At 44.4% G+C, this 26,217-nt stretch overlaps 7 protein-coding genes across 12 annotated transcripts; 4 read left to right on the top strand and 3 right to left on the bottom strand.

Moving 5' to 3' along the window:
• Window positions 1-174: 174 nt before the first annotated feature.
• LOC128300543 (importin-4-like) lies at window positions 175-4,470 on the bottom strand. Of its 2 annotated transcripts, XM_053036644.1 has the most exons (7): window positions 4,348-4,470; window positions 4,110-4,276; window positions 1,313-3,889; window positions 1,025-1,248; window positions 813-945; window positions 557-734; window positions 175-480 (listed from the first exon to the last, which is right to left on the bottom strand). In XM_053036644.1, the coding sequence occupies exons 2-7, from the start codon at window positions 4,161-4,163 to the stop codon at window positions 356-358; spliced, it is 3,291 nt and encodes a 1,096-aa protein (XP_052892604.1). In that variant the 5' UTR covers window positions 4,164-4,276; window positions 4,348-4,470; the 3' UTR covers window positions 175-355. The 2 variants fall into 2 exon arrangements, with proteins under 2 accessions (XP_052892604.1, XP_052892603.1); XM_053036643.1 differs by having other exon boundaries at window positions 4,110-4,452.
• A 125-nt stretch (window positions 4,471-4,595) lies between these two features.
• Window positions 4,596-7,433, top strand: LOC128302569 (probable ATP-dependent RNA helicase Dbp73D). The gene is made up of 4 exons (XM_053039419.1): window positions 4,596-4,663; window positions 4,741-6,475; window positions 6,551-6,724; window positions 6,791-7,433. Exons 1-4 carry the CDS (start codon window positions 4,641-4,643, stop codon window positions 7,376-7,378), a joined length of 2,520 nt encoding a protein of 839 aa, XP_052895379.1. The 5' UTR covers window positions 4,596-4,640; the 3' UTR covers window positions 7,379-7,433.
• A 539-nt stretch (window positions 7,434-7,972) lies between these two features.
• LOC128305233 (uncharacterized) lies at window positions 7,973-11,736 on the top strand. Its single transcript, XM_053042594.1, has 2 exons — window positions 7,973-9,488; window positions 10,239-11,736. Exons 1-2 carry the CDS (start codon window positions 8,447-8,449, stop codon window positions 10,328-10,330), a joined length of 1,134 nt encoding a protein of 377 aa, XP_052898554.1. The 5' UTR covers window positions 7,973-8,446; the 3' UTR covers window positions 10,331-11,736.
• A 499-nt stretch (window positions 11,737-12,235) lies between these two features.
• On the bottom strand, window positions 12,236-16,390 carry LOC128305232 (probable RNA helicase armi). The gene is made up of 3 exons (XM_053042593.1): window positions 16,076-16,390; window positions 15,757-16,007; window positions 12,236-15,628 (listed from the first exon to the last, which is right to left on the bottom strand). Exons 1-3 carry the CDS (start codon window positions 16,263-16,265, stop codon window positions 12,407-12,409), a joined length of 3,663 nt encoding a protein of 1,220 aa, XP_052898553.1. The 5' UTR covers window positions 16,266-16,390; the 3' UTR covers window positions 12,236-12,406.
• Window positions 16,391-16,464: 74 nt separating this feature from the next.
• On the bottom strand, window positions 16,465-18,339 carry LOC128305234 (uncharacterized). 3 transcript variants are annotated; one of them, XM_053042595.1, is made up of 2 exons: window positions 18,044-18,339; window positions 16,465-16,668 (listed from the first exon to the last, which is right to left on the bottom strand). In XM_053042595.1, exons 1-2 carry the CDS (start codon window positions 18,077-18,079, stop codon window positions 16,468-16,470), a joined length of 237 nt encoding a protein of 78 aa, XP_052898555.1. In that variant the 5' UTR covers window positions 18,080-18,339; the 3' UTR covers window positions 16,465-16,467. The 3 variants fall into 3 exon arrangements, 2 of the variants coding, with proteins under 2 accessions (XP_052898555.1, XP_052898556.1); XM_053042596.1 differs by lacking the exon at window positions 18,044-18,339 and adding an exon at window positions 16,758-17,018; XR_008287454.1 differs by lacking the exon at window positions 16,465-16,668 and adding an exon at window positions 17,231-17,726.
• A 389-nt stretch (window positions 18,340-18,728) lies between these two features.
• LOC128303364 (protein arginine N-methyltransferase 7) lies at window positions 18,729-20,875 on the top strand. The gene has a single exon (XM_053040295.1). The coding sequence runs from the start codon at window positions 18,776-18,778 to the stop codon at window positions 20,846-20,848; it is 2,073 nt and encodes a 690-aa protein (XP_052896255.1). The 5' UTR covers window positions 18,729-18,775; the 3' UTR covers window positions 20,849-20,875.
• A 279-nt stretch (window positions 20,876-21,154) lies between these two features.
• Window positions 21,155-26,178, top strand: LOC128300740 (ubiquitin-conjugating enzyme E2 variant 2). Of its 3 annotated transcripts, none has more exons than XM_053036913.1 (5): window positions 21,155-21,260; window positions 22,663-22,816; window positions 23,251-23,393; window positions 23,481-23,606; window positions 23,718-26,178. In XM_053036913.1, exons 2-5 carry the CDS (start codon window positions 22,795-22,797, stop codon window positions 23,856-23,858), a joined length of 432 nt encoding a protein of 143 aa, XP_052892873.1. In that variant the 5' UTR covers window positions 21,155-21,260; window positions 22,663-22,794; the 3' UTR covers window positions 23,859-26,178. The 3 variants fall into 3 exon arrangements, with proteins under 3 accessions (XP_052892873.1, XP_052892876.1, XP_052892875.1); XM_053036916.1 differs by lacking the exon at window positions 21,155-21,260 and adding an exon at window positions 21,527-21,545; XM_053036915.1 differs by lacking the exon at window positions 21,155-21,260 and adding an exon at window positions 21,569-21,661.
• Window positions 26,179-26,217: the final 39 nt, after the last annotated feature.

The raw sequence follows: 26,217 nt of genomic DNA, 5'->3' as shown, positions 1-26,217 counted from the left end.
CACAGCCTTAATTTTGCGTGAGCCGTTTACCCATCACATTTTGTGTAGTTTATGTAGGGATGGCCTTTACCTAATGCACGGAACATCGTTCTCCTCAAAGTTCAATCGTATGACTTCACATTTCCTTTTTTACTCTGAAAATGATTCATTTGAACGAGCTTCTCTTTATCGCTCACATTCGTCTGGATTCTTGAATAAGACGACGAAAAATTACACTCCCGCACACTATATTCCTTTCGTTATCCTGATTTATCTTTCACTTGTTACTGTCTCGTTTCATGCATGTATTATGCAGTAGATATGGATTGATGTAAGTTACGAATAGTTTGCGCATGAAGTGCGGTTTCGCTAACTTCTACTGCAGCGAAAGCGTTTGCACAAATTCTGCAACCTCGGCACTGCTGCGGATCACCTCGCTAAACTTGTCCGGGAAGTCTTTGCTGATCTGCTTGACCAGATTATGAACCAGCTCGCGACATTCTGTAACCGAGGGATGTGATGTATAAGCCGATTACTATTTTCTTCATGGTCGATTTATCGACATTAATGCACCTACCTTCTGTGTCGTGCTCCTTCTTATATAGCACCTGTAAACCAACGACCAGAACACGACACAAAACCGGCACTAGGTTTTCATCACCCTGTCGGTATAGCAAATCAAGGCACTGGAACACGGCCAAATTTTCGGTGAAATCTTCACGCAAAGGAAGATAATCCACAAACACAGGGAGTACCTATAAAATATGATTAGTCTTTGTGAATAAACCTAATTCTAATGAAAAAAAGATTGTCATTATGAAAGAGCTACGAACATTTTTTAGCGGCACCAGACTGCAATTGGTGATAATGAGTCGTGCTAGAGCACCACATAGGTTGTCCAACGTGCCGTTATGTTCTTCCTTTGATACGAGCTGTGAGAGAGCTGCCATAATTTGTGGATAGTGGCTGTAAGGAAAAACAATGCATGGTACAGTACAGGACAAACAACATGAGAATTGCGAAACAATAGGGGTTTTGAACATACCCGAAAGTGCATTCTTTTCCGTGCTTCACCATCTCTCCCAGACCGTAAACCGTATTGCTCCGTACCTCATTGTTACGATCCTGCACGCCAGACAGAAATATTGGCAACAGTGAATCGATCCAGTTTCGCGTGTACTCTTTCAGACCCTCGAAACATTCCGCCAGCACACCGATCGCAAAGGCACGCTGCGAGTCGCTCGATTCATCCTTTTGTTTCGATTTTTCCTGCAGCGTAAACCAATTGCAATGTTAGTTAATTTAACAATCCGTTATGCATACCGCTACTTACAATTTTTTGTATAAAATATGGCCACACACGTCCAAAGTAAACGGCAAACTCTTCCGCCGGCAAGGCGCGACCAAACTTTGGTAAAATATCTCCAGCCGACTCGAGGATGGCCTCATCATATTCGCTCTCTTCCTGCTCTTCGTCGACCGGTTCATCGAATTGGCAGGCAACCTTTCCATTCAGCACGTCCACAATGCAGTTAAACACGGCATCCTTCTGCCCATCTGCTTGGAATGTGGCTGCACCGACCTCCTGCAGAATGTCACTAAAGCCATCTAATGCCGACATGACTACCGTGCGTTCCTCGTCCGTACGAATGATTTCACTAAGCTTCGGTATCAAAATTAAGATCGTTTGATGTACACCTTCCATGTTGCCCAGTTGATGCAGCGCAACCACAAACTGTTTGACCGCATCGATCGACGCCTTCCGTATGTCCTCGTTCGGATGATTCAACAGCTTGTAAATCTCTTCAAAAGCGGTTTGAATGAATGGAGCAAAAGCGGGCCCCGTATGTTCGGCGAACTCCATTAACGCTAAAATGGCTTCCTCCTTTTCATCCATGTATGCATTCTCGATACTATAGCCTGCGATATCCTCCTCGTCTTCTTCCTCGTCGCCGACAGAATTCTCTATGTCGAATTCTTCGTCTTCGTCATCACCATCGCCGGAACCGTTTGCACCTACGCCACCATTCGGCAGAATGGGCATATCATCTCCAGCACCGTCTTTGAAGGTCGGTACTATTCCTTCCGAACTACGCACACTCTCCAACATCGTCTCGACAATCTTGTTCAACGAACCCGACATGTCCTCCTTGACCGATGATGCCATCGAGGCGAATAGATTGTAACAACTGCGACGAAGATCGGGATCGTTGCCTTCGTCCATCATCGTTAAACCCATGTTGAGTGTATCCACAGCCAGGGGAAGAAAATTATCCCGCCCAATTGTTCGAACCAATGCCGCAAAAGTGTCTATCGCCTGGGGGCGCAACGTGCATATGTCTTCTTCGTCTGTTTTCACCAAATACAGCTTCAGACTATCGATCAGGCGCGGAAAGTATGGAAGCATTTGTTCCTTTGCCGCGCTTGCCGTGGCAGCGATTGTTGTCAACGATAGCTCGCGCAGATGGACACTGTTGCGGGAATCCAACGATTCAAACAGGCGCTCCATTAACATCGGCAAATAAGGTGTTACCTGATCTTCTAGATTTTCGCACGTTGTCTCTAGAGCATAGAACACGCGGTCGATATGGGGCGGTTCCTTACCACCGGAACGAATCTGCAGGCACAGCTGTTGCAGAAACTCGAACAAAATTGGCAAAATTTCATCCGCATGTTGCGAAATTTCTGGCTGCAAATGTTCAGAGAACTGACCGAGCGCAAACAGCGCAGCATTGCGAATCATAACGTTCTCATCGGTGATGCCACGTTTAATAACATCTACCAGCACTCGTAAATATTTGCTGCAAATGTGCTCGGAGCAACCTTCGGCAATGACTGCGATGGAAAGGTAGGCGGCTTTCTTTGGCAGCGGATCACTACCGGCAAGAGCCGGTTCGAGCAGAGCCATCAGTGGTGGAAACAGCTGTTTCGGTGGAATATGCAATGCGAGCACGTCAAGAGATTGGGTGGCACAAGTGCTGGGTGTTGAGACCTCGTTGCTACCGAAGTATTCCTCATCCTCTTCTTCCACCTCCGGTGCAACACTCATCAGTGCGAACAGGGCATTGACAATCGGTTCTACCAGCTTTTGTTTGATAATCATTTTCTTCTTCAACCGTACCAGCCACCCGATATAGGTGATAGTTTTCACGCGTACCGAATCGTCCAGCTGGGTGTTACCGGCCATTTGCAGGCAGAATTCGATTAACAGCTTCATGTGCGGTGAGAGTGTTCGCGAGGATTCGTCGGCCAGGTTTTCCAATATGTCGAACGCTTCGATGAATTTGAACGAATCCTGCTCGGCAAATGCCCCCAGTGCCTTCAACACATACGGTATTGAGTCTTGGTAGGTCTGTTCGATCTCTTGCCGACCCGGAATAAACGGGACCAGGTGGGACATGCCGAGCAAAATGTTGTAGATTACCGGCGTGGCCATGTTGCCACCAGCTTCAGTAGTCATCAGTGCCGTGGAGAACAATTGACAGACCATCTCAATATGTGGCATGAATTGATCCGGTGCCACATCGGTTAGCGTGGCAAATACGGACGAACCTAGTTCGCTCAGCTTCGGATCGCTCGAGCTCGTGCTTTCGAACATAAACTTTAGCACCTCGCCCATCCAGCCGTCCTCTTTTTCGGCTTCATGTTTTACCAGCACACCTACGAAACCGGTAATTGCATTCCTGACGGACTTTTCCGATTCGTTCACGATAGCCTCCAGCATGCCCTTTTTGATGAGGGCTTGAGTTTCGGCCGGTACTTCTCGCCACGCACGCAGTTTACCCAGATGCTTTTTCAACAGCATCGCTGCATACTGTCTCACCTGAGCGTCGCTGTTGGTAACACATATTTCACAGAGCTGAGGAATCGTTTCCGGTTTCTTGAAAGCTTCTTTCAGATCGGCAGATGCCTACGGCAAAGAGGAAAGAACAATGATTATAATGAAACAGTAGTTCGATGCAACGTGATACCATCGCAAACTCATCAAAGGAAGTTTCTCGATACAGGAAATTCAATCAACTATGCTAAAATGTCGCCGTGCAACGGAAGCGAAGGTATGGCTATATTCATCATACACGGTACGGCCCACAGGTGACTTATGTATCAAGAATTCGATTATCAATACTTACTTGCTGTATCAAATCATTGTCCGCCACTAGGAGATTTTTTATGATGTGTTCCATTTTTTGCTATTTTTACCGGGACAAGTCCTGTGGTGCGGTTTGCTCGGATGACCGGGGAGTAAAATTTCGCAGAGGCACCCCCGTTCTTTGTTTTATCTCTGTTCGCTGCTGTACTACAAATCCGATGCAGCGAAAGCTTAAAATTAATGTTATGTGCAACACGTTTTATCACCGAAAGAAATACTTTGCTCAATTGTAGTTCCGATCACCAGCGTGGTAATCTGCGAGTTTCGGGAACGCTAAATATTCGCACACTTCTCTCCCGGAGCGCAAAGATCATGCAGGGACTGAACTTTTTACGGAGTGCTTTAACCTCACTTTTTCCACATGTCAGTTTGACCGAAGTTACACCACACTCGTCTATTACACCACAGTTGGAGCTGTCAGTTTTCGGCTTACACCACACTAGCCACAGAAGTAAACAAACGCACGTGTTTGGTCTAGATTTGCATAGCGCTCGTACGTGTAACAGCAACGATGGAGCTTTTCACCGTTAACAGGTATTTTCAGTGAATTAATCTCTGTGAATCAGTTAATGTAATTGTCAAACTGCATATTCGGTTTTCTCATTTCTCAGATACGATGAAACCAAACTTAATAAGGAGGACGAAAAAACGCAAGAAGAACTAATCCTGCAGAAGCTGCAGGCCCGTAAAGCAAAGAAAGCACTTTTAAGGACGACAAAAATTACAACTGAAAGCGAAGAAACCATTCAACAATCATCGGAACAGCAAGAAAACACTCATTTAGCGCATCCGTCCGACACAATAATCGATGAGGTCAGTACTCCAAATGTTGCTCCAAACAGACTATTGCAAGAGGAACTGGAAAGTGACAAAAGGCAGACGGAAGAAGATGCAAATGAGAACGATAAAGAACATCCAAATCGATCCCAAGCAGACGAAGGAAGAAAGCAATTGGGTGACTTTATTGTATTGGGTGGCGATAAATTGCACCGACTGAAACAAACGGACGAAGTGCTACCACCATGGTTGTCGCATCCCACGATCATTGAAAGAGATCTTTCCTCCAAAGGACCTTCAGTAAAGAAGCAGATCTATCTGGATGAAATGATCAAACGTAACTTGCGGCGCATGGGCTATAAACGACTGTTTCCAGTGCAGGAAACGGTTATTCCCTGGATACTGGAAGCGCATCAGAAACCCGCACCATTCTGGCCCCGTGATGTATGTATTTCTTCGCCGACCGGTAGCGGGAAAACGCTTGCATTTGTGGTGCCGGTTGTGCAGCTGCTGCTGCATCGTGTTGCGCCTGCCGTCCGTGCCCTGGTAATTCTGCCCGTTCAGGAGCTTGCCCAACAGGTGTTTATGGTGTTTCAAAAGCTGTGCGAAGGAACACACATTCGACCCGTTTGTCTTTCGAGAGGAACGCAGCTAGAGGGCGAACAAAAGAAGCTCGTGAAATATTGCAACGGAGAATACGTATCGAAGGTGGATGTAGTGGTGACTACGGCCGGTCGGCTGATAGAGCATTTGCATTCCACAAAAGGCTTCACTCTGCGGCACCTTCGTTTTTTGATTGTGGATGAAGCGGACAAGGTGATGAACCAGATTCAAAACGATTGGTTGTACCATCTGAATAAGCATGTCAAACAGGAATCGGACGAATATTTATTGGGTCGTACCAGTGAGTTGCTGTCCCAAACAGAGCTCTTCGATCGGGCCCGGCAGCCCCACAAGCTTTTATTTTCTGCCACCTTCAAGCGGGACGCAGAAAAATTGAAAACTCTAAAGTTGTTCCATCCAAAGTTGTTCACTGCTGTTATGGATCCACAGGAACGAACCATTATGGCGCAACATACCGGAGCTTCGCAGTCTGAACCACGGCGCGGAATGTTCGCCGGGCAATACACGACACCACTGGAGCTGCAGGAGTTTGTTTGCGCGACGGAACAGCACAGCAAACCACTGACACTATACGCACTTATTCGTGAGAATGGATACCGGAAGTTTTTGGTATTCACCAACGGAATCAACAACTCGCACCGTCTTTCGTTCGTACTGCAGCGTCTCTTTGGAACGGAAATGGTCATTGAGGAATGGTCTTCGTCGTTAAGTCCAACAACACGAAAAAGCGTACTGAATCGGTTCAGCATGGGCAAAGTGAATGGGATCATTTGTACGGATGCACTAGCTCGTGGTATAGACATTGAAAGCATTGAGGTGGTCATTTCGTACGACATGCCCAATCACGTTGATAAGTACATCCACCGCATTGGAAGAACGGCACGCGCTGGTTTACGTGGAACAGCAATTACTTTGCTGGCGGAGGACGAAAAGAAAAAGTTTAATGTAAGTTGCTGCAAATGCTGCTCAGCTCGTAGTATGAAAAATGGACCTTTGAACTGAGACCTTCTCGTTTTTCAGATGCTACTAAAAGAAGCGAATAAAAAAGAGCTTGATGTAATGGAAGTCAATCCATCCTTGGAAGAAGAGTATGCTGCAAAGTATGCCAACGCGCTTAAGGACTTACGCGAAGCGCTTGCACTGGAGACGGAAGTGATCAATAAAATACGCAACGGAATATCCATTAGCTACATAGTACGTAACGATGGGTTTTGCCCGGGAATGACATGCATTTAATTTCATTTTTCACTTCTTTTTTAGACGAGAGTAAACCTACTCACCAAACTCAAGGATCAACTCGATATTTCCTACTCGACGGACATCATCAAATCGTTGAAATATCTGCCGAAAAGTTGGACAAATGAAGCGATCGAGATGAAAGCTATGGGAGGAAAGAAACGCAAACAAGAGAATCCAATTGATGACGTTGATAGTAAGCGAATCAAAACGACCGAAGAAGTTGAACCCGTTAAACTGGTAAACGGAAAGGGCAAACCAAATAAGAAAAAGCGTAAATTAATCAATGGTGCCGCAAATGGATCTCCACACCGGGCACCGTCATCTAACACAATCGAAAAACCGAAAGGCGATAGTAAGGACACGAAACTACATGAGACACCTAAAGGAAAGATTCAAAAATCGACAACTAACGGATCGACAACTAAACCGTCTCCGAATGGTGATACCGCGGCCTCCGGAAGTAAGGGAGAGCAAAAGCGAAAGCGTTTCCGCATGAAACAGAAATTGGTTGTTGGTGAAAAAATTAAGAAGACCCGTTGGAGGGGCAAAGCGTTCAAAAAAAGCCCAGCTAAAAAAAGAACGTTGAAGGCGAGCAAGAAGGAAGAGTAGTATCAAGAACTGTACTTTATGGAACAATAAATGGGAGAGTATTTCATTACGCCAAACCAGGATATTAAATTGATACTTGTTGCGCTCAGGCATTCATTTGAAACTTCATCTTAAGTGGGTTAATAATTCTAATAATCCATTGAATCATATATTATTAACTTAAATCAAGTTATACTCTGTTTAATACTATTGTCGAACAATTGACCCGAGATCCACCAGAGATGGTAATGATCAAAGCACTGCCAAACTGCGAATTAGTGTCGTACCTTTGCTATAATGGTAGCAATTTTAGACTTGGCTTCATGAATAAAACAATGGCTGTAATGGTCAATTCTGGGGTTTCTTATAGTTTTTATGTAATTAATTTTGGATATCTGTGTTATGTTGCACTGAAACGAAGCCATCCATTATATTATAGTCGTCTTTACGCCTAATAGTAACTGCCATTACAAATTGTGGTATGATTGAAGAACACAATACATCCGTATAAACGTTACCATCGGTTTAGCCCGTTTGGTGCTAGGGAAAAAATAACAGTTCCAAACAGACACACACTTTCGCATGCACATACACTCCTTTGCATTCGCAGCAGCAGAAGAACGTAGTTTTGCGACGAACACAAACGCAGACTGAACTGCAGAAACATGACACCGTTCCGTGTTTGTTTATAATCGATTCACACTATACGCTAAGCGGGATGAAGCAAACGCAGAGCTGGCCCGCATAAAAGTGCATTTTTTCTCGTCCCTTGGTCCCGGGGGTAACCAAAAACGTTAACCAGTAATTGCGAACCCAATCGATGACGCTGCCCCGGATGCTAAAAATAATAGAATCTTCCATTGAGCTGGAGCTGCACGTACGTGGTATTGGTGATGATTCCGAATTGTGGCGAATTTTGGCAATGTCATTCGAAGGTTTCCTGCCGTAGGTGAGGTGTGCAATTTCGGTAATATCGCAGTTGGGTGCATAGCGACACCCCCTGTTCGCCATCATATCGGCGGGCCATCCTAGAAAACCGGATATCCGCCTGTGTCACGCGCGTGTGTGTGCGTGTGTGCTTCCTTTCCGATGGGTGACGAGCTGGACATGAACTTTGCGGGTTTGCGGGACAAGAATGAGATCATCCGAAAGTACGTGGACAACCTGAACCGTCTCCGGCATCTGGCTGCCCTGCGGGGCCAAATCAGCGAGACCGAGTTCAACAACTACCTGATACGGCACTACTTCCACAACAATAACATCATCAACTACATCTTCGACAAGCATACGAGCCGCACCCTGCTGAAGACGGTGATCGAGCGGAAGAAAAAGATCATCAACTTCATCTTTCTGCTGTTGACGCTGTTTGTCGTGTTCTCATACAAGCATGAGGTGTCGACCATCGTGCTGCGCAATATCCAGAGCTTCATCTACCCGGGGATGCGCTATTGGCGCAAGGCCACCGTGCCGATCATCGCTTCGTATCCAGCGCTCACCGAGTACTACGACGAAAGCTGCCTGCTGACCAATCCGTACTTTCAGGTCGAAAATCTCAACTGTGATCCGTGCGCGGACGTGGCCAATGTGCTTGATTTCACCGCCGTGCATGAGCCGCGCTCAACGTTGGTCGCTTCGGCCGCCGTCAATTATCCGTACATTTTCAAAACGCAAAAGGAGGTGGTCGACATCGGCAGTGTGCAAGCGCTGGTCGAACAACATCGGTCGGTCTTCACCAAGGATGCGTATCGGGTTCAATCAACCGACGATGCTATTCACAATCTGGATGATTTGTTTCGCGTGTTCGCGAACGTCAGCGGTACGACCGGTGGCCATGGGACAATCCCCGCACCTGAAAGCCACAATGTGTGGCGTTGCAACCGGATGGAACCGGCCCGATTACTGCGAAGGTTGTTTCCCCGGCCTAACCGACTTCCGGCGACGGGTGTCAGTTTGGAACGGTACCTGCTAATCGATACACCTCAGGCACCGCTCTACAGTGTCCCCGATGCGGAGTGTGCCAATATGTTCGTCATCCAAGGAAGTGGCAGCAGAACGTTTATGCTACGACCCACACAGGAATGCAGGCATCGCTGTCGGACACTTTCCGTCCGGTTGCCTCCTTATTATGGATGTAAGTACATTCCAGCAGTGATAGACGAAAAGCAGGACTGATTATGATGAGTATTCACACGAGTTATGCACGATGTTTTCCTTGTCAACTCAGCTTTGTTTTCTCTTTTGTAGCATGTGGTATTATACATAGTCGAAATTTGATAACGTTATCAGGTACAGTCGTTGGCGTCAAATTTTGTTTATTTCGCTTCTTCTGAAGTAATCTCTAAAATAAACATTTTTGCTTCAAATCATTTCTTGACAGGGTTTGCACCCCTGATGCTTTAGAGACAGAAATTGATGCCGTAGAGATACAAACTCATGAGTTAGAAGCTAAATTTAGCGGTAACGACTATGATGTACCTTGTTCCATTTGGAAAAGGCAACAGAGTGTAAAAAATGGAAGTTCGGTTCTGTGCCAGGCGCCAGTAGATTTCACCACAGAGTGCGAGTTATGATGAAGAATGTTTGTCCGATCAGAAATATTTTCTGGTCCAACCTGAAATGGATGATCAAATATAATAATTTCGACGTTACGGCAATAACAGTAGATCAGTAGATTTAGATTTTCAACGGTCTTTGCATAGGCTCTGGTGCAAAGGCCGCACGATGGAACATCGACGGATTTTCTTGATGGTTTATCAGACATAAAATATTTGAGCTAAATTTGTTCCATCTCTTTTTGCATTGTCATTCAGAATCACATCATTTTTTTATCTTGTATCCTGCTATAAGACTGGCTAATAAACGTATGTTGCTCTTCTTTCAGTGATTTACAACTGGTGGTACTGGAGACCAGTATCGTTGCCGGAATTCAATGCCAAAACCCCATCGATTAGCTATGTAGGCAGTTACTGTTGAGTAACGGAAAAAAACCATCACACCAATGCCAATCGGACAAGCAGAAGCACGATGTCCGCCTGGAATACTGGAATGTATTGTGTATAGTTGGATGTTGCATTTATGACTAGTTCCAGAGGATTGTTGTACTTCATCTGGCCTGTTATTACTCAACGCCAATGATGAATGTGTTATCTAGCGGTAGAAAACGAACAGGACCTAATTTAGAATCAGCATGCTTTGCAACACAGCACACAACAGGGCGATACTGTCGTGTACGATAGGCATTAGTCCATGCTTCTTATTTAATTTGACCTTTAAATTATTTTTTCTCGGCAACGCGCGTTCCTTGTTTCGGAGCCAAAAAGAGGCAATGGAGAGGGTAAAACAAAAGTAAATCAAATAGTGAAGCTATTCAAATTGGCGGAAAACAAAACTAGCGAGCCTAACGTAATACACAGCAGCACGCCAATTAATGTGAATGTATATAGGATGAATGTATATTTAAATTATATAGCAAACTAAACAAACACACACACGTAAACAAGCACGCGCATAATCTAAATACCTAAATGGCAGCAAAGCAACGGCACAAAGCGTACACGCGATCAGGTCATTTTTAGTAGCAGTCGTACCTTCTTCCGGATATACCACCGGAGTAAGAGTAAGTTAAACGAGAAAGTTTACTATTGATCCATTTCCACTGCACACACACACTCTGTACGCCATGTGATCTGCATCGTTATGATATTCTTTGGAAACGTGTGATCATCAGTGAGGGAAAATCTAAAAACGGTTCTAAACCAAAACATTACATGAGATTTTGTATGCTCCACTGGTTGGCATTGAGAGAGAGAGGGACTGGCAAGCGATGATTTTGTTTGTTTTAATAATTTCGCATTTCTGATTAATTTTGATATAAACTATAAATGAATGTAAGTTGCTGTTTGTGTATAGTGTATAGACAACAGAGTGCTTCGCGTGCGATCGTTTGGTGGTAAAATTTATCTATCTCTCCACCATTATTAAATTTCTATCCTACCGAAAAGGATCTGAATGGAAATGTTCCCAAATTGGATAAATAAGATGGGTAAAGATCGAACATGCAGCAAAAAGAAAATAACGGATTTAAAAACGTATAACCATACCGGAAGTTGTCCAGCCCTTAAAACTCCGGTCCTTAACGAATGAGTACACAAGCGTTTATAGGCGTTTCCGGTAAACCAAATGCAATCAAACAAAGCAATTCAAAATGGCCATAAGAAATGATTGTTTCCTTTTTTCTTTTTAAGACGAAGCAATATGATGCTAGCCAAACAAACCAAGAAAAATGTGTTAAATCACAAGAAAGCGATAAGAACGAAAGATGTGTGATATGGTAATGCATTAGACAAGCGTGAGTTTGACAACATAAAAAGAAATTATAAAATATGTATTACATTTTATTCACAAACAATTCTTGATTTACGGTTTGAAGTATTTGACAAATAGGAGTATGTTCTAATTGAAAACAGTAAGTTCCACCATTAGAATACCTTCTTTGTAGACTACTAATGGCAGTAGCAATTCTCAACGAATGACTTATTTTACGCAACAGATAAGGAAGTCCGTGTATGCCTACACAACCCCCTTCGGATGGATGTGGCATCGATCAAACAACGATCGCGTGAGAAAGTACAATCACCTGGATACGTTTGACGCATAGGATGAATTATAAATTGTCTCTATTTCTCTCGTAAATACAAAACCATTACGTGCAGCATATAGATAATTGCAGAAGCCTGATTAACGAGCAGTTGTAACACGCGAAAGTGAAAAAAAACATTGGAATGAAGGTGAAATAGAAAGGAAATTAAACGATAGTTTAATAAGAGTGGGCATTCAGCAAAGAACCAAAAAAAACAGTAAAAACTAAAGAAGCGTAGAATAAAAATACCAATCAATTAAAATTCAAAACCAATCCCATACTTGGTGTCAAATAATGGTTCCTTATCTTAGTCGTATGGGGTTTAACATAACAGAATCACCGGGTATTGTCATACGTTATCGGATCTTTGTAATCCTTATAATTTAGAGACACCACCCACCACCGGTTGTTCAATATTGTTCACCTTCGTCATCTTCCTCTTCATCGTTGTACTGGCGCTGCAACAGATTGTTCTGATGCTGATCCGTAACAGAATTCTGGCGCACACTCGTTGCTTCGATCGTGCAACCACAATACGAATCACCGTCCAGCGCTCGCTTCAGCAAACTTCCCCATATCACATCCGTTGCTAGTAGGTGCGGGTTTCCCACCACCACCAGTACAACTTTGGCACGTGAAATAGCCACGTTAATACGTTTTGGTGCTGATATAAATCCAAGCTTGGCGGTGGCATCGCGTGCCAAGTAGTGACTGGACGAACGTACTGCCGACAGGATGATTATTTTCCTTTCCTGCCCTTGGAATTCTTCCACCGAACCGATCTTGGGCGGTTCGAGTGAAGCTGCATCGAATATCCGTCTAATGCTGCGCACCTGCATAACATACGGTGTAATGATGCCAATATCATCCGGACCGCATCGTCCGCCCCGGTACAACCGTTCGACGATCTTGTGTACCATGCATGCTTCGGCCGGATTAAACCAGGACGGACTTTCCGGTGATTGTTTGTTGGTACCGTTGATACCGCAAAAAAAGAACCCATTTCGGGTGCTGTCTTCGTTCGCCGACGGTGGAAGTCGTAGAATGTCGCGAACGGCAGCGATCAACTCTACGTTCTCCTGGGTGACGATGGGTTGGTACGGTTCGAGCGAACTGGCGTAAAACAAATCGTTGTACAGCGAAAGTACGGATGGAATCGAACGATAGTTGATGCGAAGCATTGTTACCAACCGTGGATCAAATCCGGCCGTGTCATCGGAGAACCGCTGCCGATCGATCGCGTACAGCTTCTGGTTGACCAACAACCGTTCCATTAGCGAGATGTTGTTGTTCCATTCTTGACCCTCCGAAAAGTGAACGGTGTGGCTGAGCTGTTTTGGATCGCCGACCAGTACCACCGAGCCGGCCATTCGGCTAACCTGGCAAATTGGGATCAGCGCTTCCGGTTCCATTGCCTGGCCAGCCTCGTCAATAATGACGTGCGTAAAGTGATTCGGATCGAAATTCATCATCATCAGCGAACCGACCCCGAGGCAAGTGCTAATGGTCACACGGTGTCTACCGATGTGTTTCGCTTGGAATTTCATACGCAACCCTGATTCGGTTACAAGTACCTCACCGAGCGTGTTACGTTCATCGGCCACATCGACTGTGGCACAGTACTGTACGAGATGTTCCGGCACGAATTCCCGCTCGACCTGGCTCATGGCAACAAGTCGGATAAAATCCCCTGGTTGCAAGATGCCACCACGTGCCAACCGCTCGGTAATCAGGTAGGCCGCACTGTTAGACGGTGTAACAACGATAACACGCGCGCTAGGCACATTCGCCACGAGTTGATGAATCAGCTCAATGATGGTAACCGTTTTGCCCGTACCCGGAGGTCCGAAGATAATGTGTGGCATTGGACGTGCCTCGCCCCGTAGCACATTCACGACTGCATGCTTTTGGTAACGATTGAGCGACTGATTGTACCACGGTAATATGCGCACCTTCTTGACCGCATCCGTCTCGGTTTCTTCCAGCAGCATATCGTTCCGTGCGTTAAGTCGCACATTAAGCAACGGTAGTTGCATTTTAATTTGCATCGGAAACAGATAATCGAATCCCAGCGTCATCTGTATGCGCTTGATTGCGTGATGCTGCTTGCGGAATACGCTGCGCCCGAAAATGAACTGAACTGCGTAGCTTTCGCCATTGTACCGCGAATGGAACGTTTGGTCGAACTTGAGCAAAACTCGGCTGTGTAGCACCCGGTGTATGATACCCTGATAGATCGTGTTATCTTTTGTCCAAGGAGCTGTGGCACGCACCGAATCGCCCACCATGATGGAAGGTCGCGCCTCCGCTATGTTTGGCACTTCCAGTGCTAAGAAACTCTCCTCCGGTGTGAATTGCGTTCTTTCGATGTCATGTTTGCGGAACTCGATCTGTAGACTTATTTCCTCCAGATAAATGAAATTTTTCATAATACGGCTGTAATTCAATGGGCACAACTTCTCGTGCAAGCAGTACGGAGGCCGCTCTAGTATGTTTTTAGCCTCGGCCCGGCTCGGCGAGGTCAGTAAAATATCGTACAGCTCCGATGGCACAATGTATGCGGGCAGTGGATGAGCGATAAAGTTCATCCGGCTAGTTGTACCTCGCCCGGCCAGGACAGTTCCCGGAGCACGTCGCATGTTAAGCAGGGCAAGTTGCTTCTTGCAGTAAGATATCTTTCCACTGTACATGCCTCCCACTGAATTGAGTGCCGGCTTGTTTGTGTCCGTCTTATCGCCTACCGTGATCCGAAAGATACGACCGATGCGGAAGGAACCACCGAAACACCAGATACACGATTCCTCATTCCTGCCGAATAAACCACCGCCAGATATTTCAAACTCGTACTCAACCGATTCCCCCGGGAAGAGAAAGGTTTGCGTGTATACATAGGGTGATTTTAGTCGCACCTGGGACACATCACTTTTTGGGCCCAACATTTTCAATATCTTCTGTTGTCTGTCCGATTGGTTTGTAATCGTTACCTTACGGCATTCGCTATCATTTACATCCTTCAGCGTTACGTCGAAATCACCCGTGATACAGATGCCGTGCTTATCCTGCCATATACTATTTTTCTGTCTATTGTCGCTACCTTTTGCCAACTGGGCCGTGCCGTTTGATTGGGCAGGACTGATTTTTATCGTTTTGATTACGGCCGAAGCAAGCAGTTTCACCGTGATGCAACGCATTCGCACGTGTTTGTTTTCGACAGCTTTAAACTCCACCCGATCGCCATTGTTTGGCCGGTAATCGTTGAGTATGCCCATTTGATAAAGAACGGTAGTGTTTGAAGCGGTACGGATCTCACCTCCCTCCCCTTCTTCTATTGTGACGATTGTACCGACGTCGGAAACGGTGCGTGTCGGTTCAATGCCGACCACATCCAGGACCTCTCCTTTGAAGTCTACGAACGTTCCATCCATCTGCACTACGCAATCCAGCGTCACGTAGTCACCCATTGCCGGCACAAAAGTCATGGCGGTTTTATCAATGTTCACACTGATCGGATCGCCGGCGTCGGTTTCCACGATCAGCACATCGTTCTCAATGCCGATCACAGTGCCTGGCTCTCGGCGCCGATTACTCTTGTAGTAAGTGGTAGTTGTTGTGGCCGTATCGGATGGTTGCGACTACAGATTAGTGACATTCGAGATACCGAAAAGGAAGGGATACCGAAGGGAAAGTGAAAAATTATTAAACGTCAAACTCGACCTTTTGCAATTTGAAGTTTTGTTTTTCCTCAATCCATTTTACTCACCCAATTTTCCTCTTCTGCTGCGGCCGCCGTGTCACTCTCCCCGCTCCAAATGTTACCGAGCACAGATATAATTTTGACCACCTTCGTAGACGTTTCTCCCGATACTGGATCAGTTTTTCGGTTGGCAAGGAACTGCAGCTTCGTATTTTCCTGCACATGTTTTCCCGCTTCGGTGTTTTTTAATATCTTTTTCGGTACGAAGTAAATTCCATCGATGATAAAATAGTCAGCTTTTACCTCCGTTATTGTTCCTGCAATGGAGGGGTAAACGTTAGAAAACTACCAATTAGCATCAACTCTAAACGATGTAATGATTTACCGGTGGTTTGAAAACAATCCGTTGGTTCAATGATTTGCTTGGCGATCTCATTTTGCTTCGGTTTGTTATCAAGATCCTCCTCCTGCAACAATTTTTCCTCGTACAGTCGTATGTTTTCCGATAACGACAATTCATTGGCTGGCGTTTTTTCCATCACCTTACGCAAGAACCACGCCGTTAGACGAATCATTTTGAATAGATATAGTCGGAAAGCTTTTCGTTTCAGAAAACATAAACACGCTAACGCTAAGATGAACAATATTTGCTGCAGCGATAGCGGATAGTTTAAATAATTCCAAACAAAAGGCACTTTAGTACAAACCAAAGATGAAAAAAATCTTTAATTATAATATTCACGCTTGGCGCACGTAATTATTGGCTGGGACAGCAGTTTAGTTTTGACCCAGAATTTTTTCGATTGAATTGTACTGCCAGTCGGTTTCTTTTACATAATTTAGCTCCTTGCGCAAACTCTGTAGACGGTTGGCGTGGTTTTCGAGCTGCAGATTGTTTTCACACATGTCCACAAAGATGTAGAACGTCACGCCGATGATGCCATCCTTTGACGGAGACAGTTGTTGCTCAACCTTGGACTGTGTGTAACACATTGGGAAGAAAGGAACAAGAAGGCATTATTAAAAGGACAATCTCCAAATTGATATCGATTGCGCGAAGTTCATACTTGCACGAACATTTTGTTATCCGCAGCGATCAGGACTAAATCTATTCAAAAGCTTCAGAACATTTACTAATACAAACCGTGCGTTTAGGTTCGTTGGGAATCGTCTTACCTTCGGGTTGCGTGGGGTTTGCTCAAAGGTAAGCTAAAAACTGGGTATAACTATTTGCATTATGGGTGTATGGATTATGGATAATAGCGTACATTGGTGAGGTATTTTTGGTTTTTCCTTTCAAACATTTGTAATCGTTTGACCATATTCAAATTCACAAAGTAGGCACAGTAGCGCGATCAACTTACCGCAACACGTTTCAACAACATTGTGTTTTCGTTGCGTAGTGCCATAACGAGTTCATCGTTACGTCTCAGCATGCAGACCTCTAGCTTGAGCTCCTTTACGTAGTCTACCGTTCCTTTTAAAATGGTTCCCTTATTTACACGTCCATCTTTCCCGTTCAGTTCACTGCTTGATCCTTCCATGTTTTTCGGCAGCAGTGTGCCCAGTTCCTTGATTTTATCATTAATGTTGAAACGCCGACGCCGCTCAACTTAAACAAACAACAGTTAGTACTGGTCGGTTTCAATAGTTGATATTTGACCCAACAGGTAGTGGTTTCTTTATCGAACTGCCCTAATCGTTTCATCACAAAACGTTCATCAAATACTATGCGATAGCCGGGGTAATTCGTTAATTTGGCAAATTCATCATCCAGAGCTAGTACCCTATCAAATCTGTAGTTCTTACCCAACGGCTTCACTTTCAATCATACAAACCAACTCGGCGTTTTGTTCCGGAAATCATCTTCCACGGCGTTGCGACCGCAAATTAATAACTCTTAACAAACAGCACGTGAAAGATCAACTTTTCCAATCCCAAAGGCTGCTCATTATGGGCGTGGGGTACTCGCCTAATGCTTGTTTCTATGCCGATCGGCAGCATTCACCATTGCTTTACGCCGGAAGGAAGCGTTTCTGCACGGTAAAACGATAAACGAGCAGCATCAGCACTTTGTTTAACCTCAAAAAGCAGTACGACGTAGTACAACAGAGCACACCGAATGGTTTGTGGATATCATGTTTCAATTGATGTTCCTGTGTGTTAGCGAATGAAAGATGGAGCCTTTGCGCTACGATGATGCTCATCTATACGCATCTATGTCTAATTTTAGTCTCTAAATCCTTAACCACTGCGGATTAGACTATGAATGCTCGTGCAAATGTTCTCGGCTTTGTTTTTTGTGTGATGAAAAATGCAGTTAGCTATGTTACGTCCATGATAAGATACTTACAATGGCTTCTTTAGAGGAAAGATCGCTGCTAGACATACTTTCTTTGAAGTTGCATTAGTTTACGTATAAAATTTTACAGCACTTTCCCACTTCCTGGAATATCGCTTATAATGCGTTTTTACTGCAATCTGTTTAGTGTTGTTTTACCATCGCGAACAATACATTCTTCAGTGTATAATTGCTACAGGAAATAGAAAGACGTGATTGATATCGCTACAAGCGAGTTCTTAGATCTTTTTATCGCAAGCAAAATAAGCACTTCTGGCGCTGGCCAAACTCTGGTATTCAGGAAGGATGGTCCCACAACACTCTAGTGTGGGCAGCATTATCAACGCGAATTTTGACAGTACTCCCAACAACGGGAACACCCTGTTTTCAGCCGTCATCATGTTGCTGTTGAGTATGCAGTAATCTTGGTAGTTTTAAAAAGCGATAAAATTACAGTTGTTTGGCTGTTTCTTTGTTTTAGCCAAAGCAGTGTATTTTTCATTGGTTCGTAAAGAATCGTAAGTCCGGTGTAGCTTTGTTTTGAAGAGCCATTGGACGGACGTAGCAAGGCATGGTGTCTGCAAGGCTATCACACCACGCATGTAAGCATCTTCAACTGTCACGTGTGACTGCATTCGTGTGCGCTCGTGTGTGTGTGTGTAGCATGTAAACAATTCGTTTGGAGTTGCAACAATTTACGGTTTCAGGTGGATCAGTTTTTATCAACAGAATTAACCCATAGAAATGGATGATAACTACCAGGACAGTGCTTCCGACGATGGAGTATTCGATTTGCGGCAAGAAATAGCACGCAGTGCGTTCGCTGACATGTGTCACGATTGGGAACGCAATCAGAAGTATGACCGAGCATTGCAGCTAACAATAAGCCGATTGCACGCCGCTAACCAACAGGCACACGTGCTGGATATTGGAACCGGCAGTGGACTACTCTCGATGATGGCTGTTCGTGCTGGAGCAGATAGTGTGGTTGCTTGCGAAGCATTCCGTCCAATGGCTGAATGTGCAGAAAAGATCATTGAGGCGAACGGAATGCAAGAACGTATACGGCTAGTAAAGAAACGTTCAACCCAGCTGTCGGTTGGCCCCGGGCAGGATATGGAGCGGCGGGCGAACGTACTGGTGACGGAACTATTCGATACCGAGCTAATTGGCGAGGGAGCTCTCGGTACCTACCGACATGCCTTACAGCATCTTCTGACGGACGACGTACTGACGATACCACACCAAGCGACCATATACGCACAAGTGGTAGAGTGTCCGCTTGCGCTTGGTTGGCAACAGTTGAAGACACTCTCGAACGCCGATGGAGATATTCTACTGCGTGTTCCTCCAGAAGTGGTGGCTTGTTGCGGTTCTAGCGCCGTATTCGATATCCAGTTAAGCCAACTGCCGGTGGGTAGTTTTAATGCACTTACAGATCCAGTACCGGTGTTCAAATTTAACTGGAGCAAACACGATGAACTGGTAAACAATCGAAACGAGAAACGCATTTGCCAGGCGCGTACTTCCGGCTTTCCCCAGGCAGTTTTTATGTGGTGGAACCTGGTGATGGACAACGCAGGAGATGTGCTGCTAAGTTGCGCTCCGTACTGGGCTCATCCGGACCACGCGACATTGAAGCAAAAGGAAGCAGAACGTCCGGGAACGAATCAACGCATCCCAGAAGGAAATTTCATTCCTTGGCGGGACCACTGGATGCAGGCCGTTTACTTTTTACCACCGACCAAGATACCTCTTGATCGAGGCCACCAATTTGTGCTACAGGCTTATCATGATGAGTTTTCGCTGTGGTTCGGTGTAGGAGAACAAACGTCAAATGCGCTTGGTGTACCGCATTGCACCTGCGGATGGCACATTGCACAGTCACGATCACGGATCGGACAACTCAACGATAGTTTACGCAACAAACGCTACTTAAACTACTTCGAGCGGGTATTTTCAAGCGATTCCGTCGTATTGGTGCTTAGCGAGGGTTCGCTGCTTGGCCTGGCAGCTGCAAGGATGGGCGTGAAGCAGGTGCTTCTGTATGAACCGAATGCAATATCGCGTCGCTGCATGGAAGCATTTGTAGAGCATAACAGTGTTTCCAATGTGCGGTTTCTGTCGTCAGCAGATGCACTTGAACCAGACCAAGCTTCGTCTGTCACGCATGTGTTCGCTGAACCACATTTTCCTTCCGCAATCCTGCCCTGGGACAACTTACACTATGGCGATTTACTAAAAAATCTTCGTCCAATGCTACCCACCACAGTCACAGTCATTCCATCGTCCGGTACACTTTACGCGCTGCCGATGGAGTTTCTAGATTTACACAAAATAAACGCCCCGCTTGGAACCTGCGAGGGATTTGATCTTTCGCTGATGGATCGTTTAATTGAACAGCACTCGGAATATGCTGATTCGCCGATTGAGGCCCAACCTTTGTGGGAATACCCGTCCTATTCATTGGCCGGCGCGATTCGACTGATGGAAGTAGATTTTGAAGCGGATTTCGAACAGCCCAGAATCGAGCGAGGTGAAATGTGTGTGGCTGAACCAGAACGATTGAACGGAATAGCGATATGGATCGATTGGCATCTGGATGCAAGTCATAGTCCAAAAACGACCATTTCGAGTGGACCGCTAGTGCCGGTCGAGGAGGCTTCGGATGAACCGACACGATGGAACGCAAATTGGCGACAGGGGGTTCATCTACTGCGGAAGCTACCGAACCGGAAGAGAACAATTCCGTGGACTGTAAAGTTTAATCCAGTCTTGAGCAATGTATACTTTCAATTTGATTATGAGGATCAATAAATGAAACCGAGCTTGAAATGTGTTGCTACATTGTATTCGTGTTCGTAATATGATCGCCATATTATTATTTAACTGACTGAAATTGCAATCTAACCTAGTGTAGGGAAGAAATTCCTGTTAACTATCCGTATCTGTTCCGTATGTCGACGGAACGGTAGAATTAAATACGGAAACGTCCCAAAATTGAACTACAATTTGCTTGATCAAATAATCCTACCGCATAATTTCTTGCATAGCCAGTTCAGTCAGTACCAATCATTTTGCTTGATGTTGCCTGTGTGGGTAACACTTTGACACCAATACCACCGTGACTGTTCGCTACATTTCAATTTTCTGGCTAGTCTGCGGCTAACTTCGTTTCGCTATCAAAATTGGTCTTCGAATTCTCGTCGTACTGCGCGAGCCAAGAAAAGTAAGCAAAAAGACTTCACTTCCTATTCATAGCACTCAGCCAGTCTGTAATACATCTCCAGTGTCATGGGATAAAATGGTTCTAATGGGTGCCGATTCCGTAGCTACGGCATAGGGAGCATAGTCGAGTAGCAGCAGCAGTGTGTTTAGTCCCCGAAGTTTCCAGGTGACCGTGGTGGACCTCCGTGAGGCAAAGGGTCGATATATTGGTATTGCCGGAACGAGTTGCAGTAGCAGGCGGCTAGAATGTCAGGCTAGATACAAAACCGTGATGGTTCAGGGTGAAGTTAGTATGGGGCGAGGATGTTTTTAAGGGTTTTTGCATGGTTCCGTTATGGGTTCCGCACCATCCGGCTGTGTCGTTTTACATATCCTATCACAGTTGCCGACGACGACAGTGAGGTTAGCAAGACATTTCAAAACATTCATATTCCATAATCCACCCGGGACGAATTGTAGTTGTACCCAGGCTTGTGTCTCGCCGAGTAATTAACGTTTTGTAGTGGGAAAAAGACCACATTTTTGCTTCGGATATGATTGTCACGGAATCAACACGAACCTGTAAGAAGATTAGGAGGAACCGCGGGGGCACCATCTACGAAAGGTGCAACTCCTCCGTTGCTGTGTAGTGCGTGCGCTGTTCCGTCGTTCGCGGATGACGTTTCCTATTTTAATGCTCTCTCAATGATCGTTCTGTCCTCCACACAATCGTGTTTCGAAAAATTCTAGCGGAAATCGGATGTGGCCTTTGTGTTCCTCTAGATTTGCATTTTGCGCTTGTTATCCGCTGCACCCAACAATTTAAATTAGAAATCACGTAAAACTTCATCCAAGCAGCACACGCACAGGCACACAACTTTCGTAAGTCAGCGGTTGCCGTTGCCTTCGCGATATGAAAAGTGCGATGAAAATCAACTTTATTGCATTAGGTGAAAGCCAAGACACCGGGTATCCCTCAAGTTGCGAGGGACGTTAAAGTGCACCATTTAGTCTGAGTATATTATTTCCACACATTATTTCACACACAGTGAACGGATTTATGCAAAGAAAATGTACAATTTTTGCTGAATTTGAACTATTTAACGGGGTAATATAGGATACAGACAAGTATCGGAAAAAAGTAAACGGTAAGGTCAATAGATCACTATTCCAAAAATCATCTGTACCGGCAATTAGATTCTGCGAATATACGAATCTGGTTGTTATTCATCAAGTGTCAGTTCAAAGCATTACGAACTGGCTATTGTTCATGAATAAAAAAGTGGCAGTCACTAAAAAACTTTCTTCCAAGTATCGTTGTGACCCAAAGTCGCATAATATGCCCCATTGTTTGTGATGCCATTAGTGTCTATTACAACGTTTCAGTTAATATTGTCAACTAATCGATTTATTTACTTCAACAGCGAGTGGCGAAATTGCTTAGGACGCGCAGGAACTGATCCGTCTGGAACCAGCGCGGTGTCTTGTAACAACTCGCGAAAACGAGAGAATCTGGACGATTGTGAGCCCTACCACAATACCACACATACTCAAGGATGGCATCGTCGACAGGAGTTGGTAAGTTGATCGGAGAAGCAAATGTTTTTCCCAAATGCAGCAAAGCAAATGAATGCAAGTAGAATGGGTTTTAAAGCCATGAGAGCCACAGGAGCATACATCACCACCATGTTTGTCCCACATGTTTTGTTTTGTTCCGTCACACGGTGTTATCCACTCAAAATTAGTCGACCGCGGTTTGTAGCTAGTGCTTTATTAAATTATCCCGCTCTTATTTTAACGACGGGTGTGGTGTATGTTGCACAAAAAAATCAATTTCCTTCATTACTACTTGACATTTTTGCCTTGCATGTTTTTAAGAGTTCTTCGCTGTTCCTCAGCAGTAGCAGTAGAAGATTAATTTGTAACTATTTACAAAATGTATTATCAGATGTTAGTATTGTTTCTAAAGTCAGGAGTAATTTCTAATTCACATTTGTTTCCCTTTTGCACAGTCGTTCCACGAAACTTTCGCCTTCTTGAGGAACTCGAAGCAGGACAGAAGGGCGTAGGCGACGGTACCATATCTTGGGGTCTCGAGAATGACGATGATATGACCCTCACCCACTGGACTGGCATGATCATTGGTCCTCCTAGGGTAAGTAATTTTATTCAGTGCACATTCGGGAGCACGTACGGTTTTCTAGCAGATATTTAAAATTCCATCAACAAATTATGCATGCAGACTCCATACGAAAACAGAATGTACTCACTTAAAGTAGAATGTGGCGAGCGCTATCCGGACGAGCCACCAACGCTGAAATTTCTATCGAAAATCAACATTAACTGCATCAACAGTCAGAACGGTGTGGTAAGTAACAAACCCAGACAAATGGTGTGAATTAATCGCGACTGGATTGATGTAATGACATCCAAACTAATCTGTTTCTTGAATCTTTCTCCTTTTTGTAACCTGCCATAGGTTGATCACAGGATGGTTCCAGTGTTGAGTAGATGGAACCGTGATTACACGATTAAGACAATTTTACAAGAAATACGTAGGATTATGACGCTAAAGGATAACCTAAAGTTAACACAGCCTCCGGAGGGTAGTTGCTTCTAGTGCTCTTAATTCAACGCTAAAACCGAACTCCGTGAACCGAAGATGAATGGGAATTAAAAAGAAGATGGGAAGTGGAAAGTTTACAGAGTGAGGTAATAAAGAAGAAGAATATACAAGCTGAAAGAAGTAAGACACACACACACACGCAGTAAGTTATAAATCCACAAAATAATGATGGTAGGCAAGAAGAAGAGTAAATGCGCTAAATCGCTAAACACAACTTATAAGCAAAATCATTAATACGTGGTAATGCTCGGGAAATATTCAAACACACACTTGGGAAAGAAAATTGTAATTGTACTGTGCGCACACTATATACAGTGCAGCAAAACCGAGGAGAGTAGTAGCAAACACGGGAGTCACTGAACTTTAAAACATTTACGTACTGAGCATGATGAAAATAATAATAAAAAACAAACAAACAAACAAAAAAGCCGTAAGCAAAGCGCGTTAACCTATAGCAAACACAACGTGGAAAGGACACGTTCCGCTGGTTCGTCCTATTAGAGAGCGAGCAGAAACGCATAATAAAAGGAAATAAATCCCCTTTTGGAAAATCGGTAACAAGATTGATGCATCCCTTTCTGCTGCTCCGATGATGAGTCTCTCTTCCGTTTGCGTTGTAACACAGGTAAACAAACATCCTGCGTGCGTGCGTGTGCGTTGATAATAGCGGTGGTCCGTTGTTACACATCCGATTGGAAAGAGGATTAGGCTGCGTTACTGTAGTGAGGATTAGGGAAGATATTGTGCTACTGGTGCTGCGGTCAAGGTCAGCAAGTCAGGGTGGTTGGTCCGGGTTGGTGGATCAGAATGAAATAAAAACCCACACACAAAAATAGTCTTTCGACAGGCAAACAAACGTTCGCACCTTTGTTCCACACATAATTTGGAGGGTGCATGCAAAACATTCGACTCTCAACATCCTAAAATTGTTCCTCATTGACGCTACATACACTATGTAGGAATTATTTGACGGATTGATGAAGACCCCCTGTATACGTGGGGCTTCCTTTTATGCTTCGTATTCCAACAGCACGTTCTAACATTGTTTGTTACGTATGAGAGCTCCATCCAGTTGCGATCTTGAGTTGCTCACGCATTTGAGTAAGTTTGGATAGTATTTGTTTGGTTATGGATGGGAATGAGATTAAGGTCCATTGTATAATAACAGTCGAGATCAGGATAGATGTTTCAAGTAGGGATTAAAGCAAGACCGTAGAGGTTGAGGGGGTGAATACAAATCATTCTCCCTTTAAATATGCGACCGACATGTCAGCTTTATTATCGTTTGGACTCAATGGGAGAGCAGTATACAATAATCATAGCAAAAATAAAATGTCCTTAAATGCCGTGCATGGATTGCGCTGTGTCAAGTAATACTTACTTTTTTCAATCTTTCACCAATGGGCTTAAAACGGTAGCGCGATCGTACAGAGTCGGATACAATCTCTCCCCATTTTTTAACCTAGGCATATGTAGACATATGTGGTTCTCCCAAATTAAAGTTCGTTAAATTGATCGCAGTTGAAAAAGGTGGTAAACATAAACAAAACTAAACGGTGATAGAGAAAATAAACGCAGTTGGAGGGGTTAACGCTAATCAGCACGCTTTTGAATATAGCCTCGGAAGGGAGAAATCAGTATTTAAAAGCCAATTAGGAGACGAAACAGAAATAATCGAACCTGCTGTAGAACAGTGCTACCGCTGGGTGCAAACATGCAGGACGTATGTTTCATTTTTTTTATAACTGAAACAAAAGCAAAACATTAAAACACAAATTAATTCCGTACCATGCGTTGTGTTGCATAAAATCGCTGTGGATTGACAAAACTAACTTCCGACGATTAACGTTACCCGCTAGATGAACGATCACGATATGCTCTGTACTACTAATACTACTACTACTACTACTACTATTATTATTACTACTGCATTCTATCGTGCTGCGAGCTAGAAAATGTGTCACTTATGGCTAGGAGTAGCAATCGGCGAGTAGCGTTGTATTAGGCAATGCTCGAATCGAATAAGGTTGGAAATAGAATGGAGTGTTTTTTTTTTCATTTTCCTTTCTTGCTGGTCCTTTACATGTCCCTGTCTCAATACCGTAAAGGCATTTTTGAATTGGGAACATAATTGACCTATACCGGTACATTGACGTTTTATTTTCGTTACTTTCCTAACCTAACCTAACGAGGACGCGCTTTAACAGAGATTAGAAAGAAGGTACGCCGTCGTAATTTCTTGACCGGCGAAGAGAGCAGAAAAAACAATGTGATGTAAACTGAAATTGAAGGGTAAATAAATTTATCTTTAGCTTCAAAGTAGTTGAAGGTGATAGTTCCATTTGAATTTTTA

Source organism: Anopheles moucheti, chromosome 3 (assembly GCF_943734755.1).
Source record: "Anopheles moucheti chromosome 3, idAnoMoucSN_F20_07, whole genome shotgun sequence".
Taxonomy (NCBI): Eukaryota; Metazoa; Arthropoda; class Insecta; order Diptera; family Culicidae; genus Anopheles; species Anopheles moucheti.
This window is presented reverse-complemented; position numbering and strand designations above follow the sequence as displayed.

What these genes read in the sequence shown, in the direction of transcription:
- LOC128302569 (XM_053039419.1), top strand. Translation starts at nt 4,641, where the DNA reads ATGGAGCTTTTCACCGTTAACAG. An exon ending in GAGCTTTTCACCGTTAACAG is followed by an intron (nt 4,664 to 4,740) that starts GTATTTTCAGTG and finishes CTCATTTCTCAG; the next exon opens with ATACGATGAAACCAAACTTA. An exon ending in ACGAAAAGAAAAAGTTTAAT is followed by an intron (nt 6,476 to 6,550) that starts GTAAGTTGCTGC and finishes CTCGTTTTTCAG; the next exon opens with ATGCTACTAAAAGAAGCGAA.
- LOC128305234 (XM_053042595.1), bottom strand. Translation starts at nt 18,079, where the DNA reads ATGTCTAGCAGCGATCTTTCCTCTAAAGAAGCCATT. An exon ending in TTTCCTCTAAAGAAGCCATT is followed by an intron (nt 16,669 to 18,043) that starts GTAAGTATCTTA and finishes TGTTACACACAG; the next exon opens with TCCAAGGTTGAGCAACAACT.
- LOC128305233 (XM_053042594.1), top strand. Translation starts at nt 8,447, where the DNA reads ATGGGTGACGAGCTGGACATGAACTTTGCGGGTTTGCGGGACAAGAAT. An exon ending in GTTGCCTCCTTATTATGGAT is followed by an intron (nt 9,489 to 10,238) that starts GTAAGTACATTC and finishes CTCTTCTTTCAG; the next exon opens with TGATTTACAACTGGTGGTAC.
- LOC128300740 (XM_053036913.1), top strand. Translation starts at nt 22,795, where the DNA reads ATGGCATCGTCGACAGGAGTTG. An exon ending in GGCATCGTCGACAGGAGTTG is followed by an intron (nt 22,817 to 23,250) that starts GTAAGTTGATCG and finishes CCTTTTGCACAG; the next exon opens with TCGTTCCACGAAACTTTCGC. An exon ending in TCAACAGTCAGAACGGTGTG is followed by an intron (nt 23,607 to 23,717) that starts GTAAGTAACAAA and finishes AACCTGCCATAG; the next exon opens with GTTGATCACAGGATGGTTCC.
- LOC128303364 (XM_053040295.1), top strand. Translation starts at nt 18,776, where the DNA reads ATGGATGATAACTACCAGGACAGTGCTTCCGACGATGGAGTATTCGAT.
- LOC128305232 (XM_053042593.1), bottom strand. Translation starts at nt 16,265, where the DNA reads ATGATTCGTCTAACGGCGTGGTTCTTGCGTAAGGTGATGGAAAAAACG. An exon ending in GGATTGTTTTCAAACCACCG is followed by an intron (nt 16,008 to 16,075) that starts GTAAATCATTAC and finishes CCTCCATTGCAG; the next exon opens with GAACAATAACGGAGGTAAAA. An exon ending in CAGCAGAAGAGGAAAATTGG is followed by an intron (nt 15,629 to 15,756) that starts GTGAGTAAAATG and finishes ACTAATCTGTAG; the next exon opens with TCGCAACCATCCGATACGGC.
- LOC128300543 (XM_053036644.1), bottom strand. Translation starts at nt 4,163, where the DNA reads ATGGAACACATCATAAAAAATCTCCTAGTGGCGGACAATGATTTGATA. An exon ending in ACAATGATTTGATACAGCAA is followed by an intron (nt 3,890 to 4,109) that starts GTAAGTATTGAT and finishes TCTTTGCCGTAG; the next exon opens with GCATCTGCCGATCTGAAAGA. An exon ending in GTCTGGTGCCGCTAAAAAAT is followed by an intron (nt 735 to 812) that starts GTTCGTAGCTCT and finishes CATATTTTATAG; the next exon opens with GTACTCCCTGTGTTTGTGGA.